The sequence below is a fragment of the Tupaia chinensis genome, unplaced genomic scaffold, assembly GCF_000334495.1.
Source record: "Tupaia chinensis unplaced genomic scaffold, TupChi_1.0 Scaffold144336_1, whole genome shotgun sequence".
Lineage (NCBI taxonomy): Eukaryota > Metazoa > Chordata > Mammalia > Scandentia > Tupaiidae > Tupaia > Tupaia belangeri.
The window spans coordinates 1,352,220-1,356,451 of NW_006204194.1; the positions used below are offsets into that span (position 1 = coordinate 1,352,220).

General features: G+C 45.9%; 1 protein-coding gene across 2 annotated transcripts in view; it reads right to left on the reverse strand.

Annotated features, from left to right (window-relative positions):
- Positions 1 to 578: 578 nt before the first annotated feature.
- Positions 579 to 4,232, reverse strand: part of ZNF304 (zinc finger protein 304) — a 10,414-nt gene continuing 6,760 nt past the window's right edge. For both annotated transcript variants that reach the window (XM_006166757.3, XM_027767600.1), the window contains one exon: positions 579 to 3,213. In XM_006166757.3, coding sequence (XP_006166819.1) covers positions 1,391 to 3,213 — 1,823 coding nt within the window. In that variant the 3' untranslated portion in view covers positions 579 to 1,390. The remainder of the gene's footprint in view (positions 3,214 to 4,232) is intronic.

Consider the following 4,232-nt stretch of genomic DNA (forward strand, 5'->3'; position numbering starts at 1 on the left):
ACAGACATGACTGCACGAAAAAGTGGATATTCTTTTAGAATCTGTGAATCTTATCTTGTCAAAGTCACCCCACTCCATTAATCTCAGTGTTAATGTACCAATCATGACTCCCACCCTGCCCTGTTGGTCCTACAGTTAATGACACTTGCTATGGGATGCTAGATAGTAGGGACTGGCTTCTGCACAGGTCAGAAGCCACCAATACTTCAAAAGTGCCGGGGAATATGTGACAAGCAAGGGACCCAAATCATTGGTTCTAGAAACAGTGGACATTTTACCAACTATGCCCTCAACAGAACGAATATGAGCTCACAGGAAATTCCAACATCCAGACCACAAAAGTCTTGGGAACCAGCAGTTAGCATAATGGCTATGTCACTGGACTCCCACATAGTCGACTGCGGTTCGCGTCCCAGACCCGGTGGCTTAAAACTCATGCCGGGCGCGTGTGCGTGCGTGCCCAAGATCCCAAGAGGAGAATGGAGGAGAAGGGATTGCAGTGTGACCATCCCCCCTGGGGGGTGATTTCTCGCTTTCTGTCTCTATGTCTCTCTCTGTCTGGCGAGCGCACGCGCCCTATAGTGAAAAAAACCTCTCAAAAAAAAAAAAGTCTCCTCAGCAGAACTAGGGTACAGTGCAAAATTATGTCAAACTAGACTGAGTACTATTCTCTGTCATCCTATGGTCCCCTCTGAGGAACGTAAAAGTGGTGCCCATAAAAGGTGTTGCCCTCTTCATGCTGGCAAAAATTCTTTCTTTAATCCACTTTACACAGACAGAACCTACAAGTCAAGACTGCCACAGGAGGTCTTTATCACTGTATAAACCATAACAGCATTGGATAAGAAATTCCAAAGTTGGATAATTTGGGAATTAAGTCATGGCTATTAGGTCAATGGTCAACACTGTCCATGAAGAAGGGAAACCTTATATAGCAATTCCAAGCAGACTCTAGCTGACGTCCTTCTGGCCAGAGTTTGATCATGTCCATTAAGAACCTAATCATGAGAGAAGATATGAGAACTCCAGTGGGCTCAGAATGCTTAGGATTTCCCACAGAAAATAGGAGCAGGAGCATAGAGCTCTGCCTTCCCTGAGCATAGTGAAGTGACTGGCACACACAGCTGGTACTAAAATGGCTTCCACCACATGCATTGGCAGTGATGTAACTCTGTCATGAGCCCTGGAAAGCACAAAGTACCTCGAACAGCTCCAAATGTACACAGTGCTTATTGCAAATCTCCCCAGGGTAGATATATGAATGCATGAGGTTCATCTGTTGGCTGATGGTTTTCTCACAAAGCTTTTCTCTGATATAAGTCCTATTATGTTGAACGAAAAGCACATTTGGTGCACTTATAAGGCTTTTTGCTAGTATAATTTTCTGGCACTAAATAAGTTTAAGAGATGTGGTTAAAGGGTCATCAAAACTACTGCACTTATAAGCCCTTTCTCCAGTGTGAACTTTCTGGTGTCGAACAAGATGGGAGCTTCTGCTATAGGCTTTCCCACACTCACTGCATACATAAGGCTTTTCACCAGTGTGAACCCTCTGGTGTAGAATGAGGCTAGAATTACGGCTAAAGAATTTCCCACATTCGCTGCACTCATAAGGTCTTGCTCCAGTGTGGACTTTCTTGTGTTGAACAAGATGGGAACTACTAATATAGGCTTTTCCACATTCACTGCACACATAAGGCCTTGCTCCAGTGTGAACTCTCTGGTGTAGAATGAGACTGGAGTTGTGGCTAAAACATTTCCCACATTCACTACACTCATAAGGCTTTGCTCCAGTGTGAATTCTCTGGTGTACAATAAGGTTGGAGCTATGGCTGAAGAATTTTCCACATTCACCACATTCATAAGGCCTTTCTCCAGTGTGGATTTTTTGATGCTGCACAAGTGTGTCTTTACGGCTAAAGGCCTTCCCACATTCACTACACCCATAAGGTCTTGCTCCAGTGTGAATTATCTGGTGCTGAACAAGTGTGTCTTTGCAGCTGAAGGCTTTCCCACATTTGCTGCACACATAAGACCTTGCTCCTGTGTGGACTCTCCGATGCTTAATGAGGCTGGAGTTATGGCTAAAGAATTTCCCACATTCAATGCATTCATAAGGCCTTGCTCCAGTATGAATTCTCCAATGCTCAATAAGGTGGGAGCTCTGGCTAAAGAATTTCCCACACTCACTGCACTCATAAGGCCTTTCTCCAGTATGAAATCTCTGGTGCTGTACAAGCGTGTCTTTACGGCTGAAGGCCTTCCCACAGTCACTGCACTTAAAAGGCCTTTCTCCAGTATGAATTCTCTGGTGCTGAACAAGGTGGGAGCTTCTGCTGTAGGCTTTCCCACATTCGCTGCAGTCATAAGACCTTTCTCCAGTGTGAACCCTCTGGTGCTGTACAAGTGTGTCTTTGCGGCTGAAGGCCTTCCCACATTCGCTGCATGTATAATGTCTTTTTCCAATGTGAAATTTCTGGTGGATTTTTAGGTGGGTCATATTAATGAAGGCCTTTCCACACTCCTTACACACATGAGACGTTTCTCCATTGTGAATTTTTCTATGATTAATAAAAGCTGATTTCTCTTTGAACACACTGCCAGATGGCAGGCATCTAAAGGGTCTCACCTCAGGGTGAGTTACCTGGTTGTCAAAGAGAGAAAAGGTGCTCAGGAAGGCTTGTGAATTGTCACTGTAACTAAATAGCATCTGTCCATCATGGTCTTCTGGATGTTGCTTGAGACTGGAGGTATATAGAAAAGACTCTATGTACTCAGTCCTTTTGCATGGACTTACCTCACTGTGTGTGGTCTGGCATTGGTGGAGGCTAGAGCCATCTGGCAAGCCCATGCTCTCTTCCCTATGCATAAAGGGTCTCCCTAACATATGAACTGTGCAGCTCTTCACAAATGAGGTCTCGCCAGCATCCCCTCCAAAGGGATTCTCTCTATTGTGTTGCTTCTTGAGCTGGTAAAACTTTGTACTAGATGAGAATTCTCTCTCACATGGCCCACATGTATATGGTTTCTGCACAGGATGGGATCCATGGTGTTCAGCCAGTTGCAAAATGTCTCTCAAGAATGGGTCACACATTTCATATGGATGGGCTTTCTGGATGAATGGACCTGACTCAGGAGTCCTGACCTGTGACACTCTTGCAGAAAAACTCTGCTCACAAGGTACGTTCTCATCCTCTGTTCCACACCAACAACCTGAAAGCAAAGAAATGCTGGTCAAGCACATGTTGGCTTTAGGGGGAAGCAGCAGTGCCATCATCACTGTGTCTGACATGTCAACAAAAGAGCCCATTAGCTTGCTGGCAGGACAAGGGAACCAGACCCCACATGGCTGACCTTATGGTTCAATTATGAGACCCAGATCTTGAGAAACACACTGGGCACATAGAAGTTTGTGCCCAGAATCCTGAAAGGAGAGAGAGATGGAGGAGAAGGGATTACAGCATGATCCTTCCCCATGATAGGTGCTTTCTCCTCTACCTCTCTCTGTCATTCTCTTGTAAGCACATATGCCCTCTGACCCCCCTCCCCCCCCAAAAAAAAAGGGAAGGAGAGGGAAGGGAAGGGAAGAAAGGGAAAGAAAAAGGGTAGTGGTAAATCACAGGCCTCTAAAGGTCACAGAATGAAGGAGAATGGAGGGGAGGAGAGGGGGAGGGAGAAGAGAAGAGAGGAAGGAGAAGAGGAAAGACAAGCCAAGGCAAAGGAAGATAAAGGGTGGTAGTAAATCATGGGCATCTAAAGGTCACAGAATGGAGGAACTTTAACAGGTAGACTAATGATGAGGTCTCTAACTTGCTGCTCTGCAAAAGGGGCATGACCTTGGCTAGAGGTGTCAAGTAAACTCTGTGCAGAAAGGTGTGTCCAGGCCCAGGAAAAAAAGTATCTGGTTCTGAATAACTATTTAATATGTAGAACTCATAACATATTAAAGTAGGTCACAGTTGCGGAGTACTGCAGAGGGAGAAGAGAGTAAACAAGGCAGGAAGACCAGAGAAGTGGGGTTGTAGTTAAGACAAAAGATGGGAGAGAGGGAACCAGCAGTTAGTGTAATGGCTATGTTGCTAGACTCCCATGTAGTCGACCACGGTTGGTGTCCCAGACCCGGTGGCTTAGAACTCAAGCCGGGCGCTTGTGCGTGCGTGCCCAAGATCCCGAGAGGAGCATGGCGGAGAAGGGATTGCGGCATGGCCATCCCCCCTGGGGGGTGATTTCTT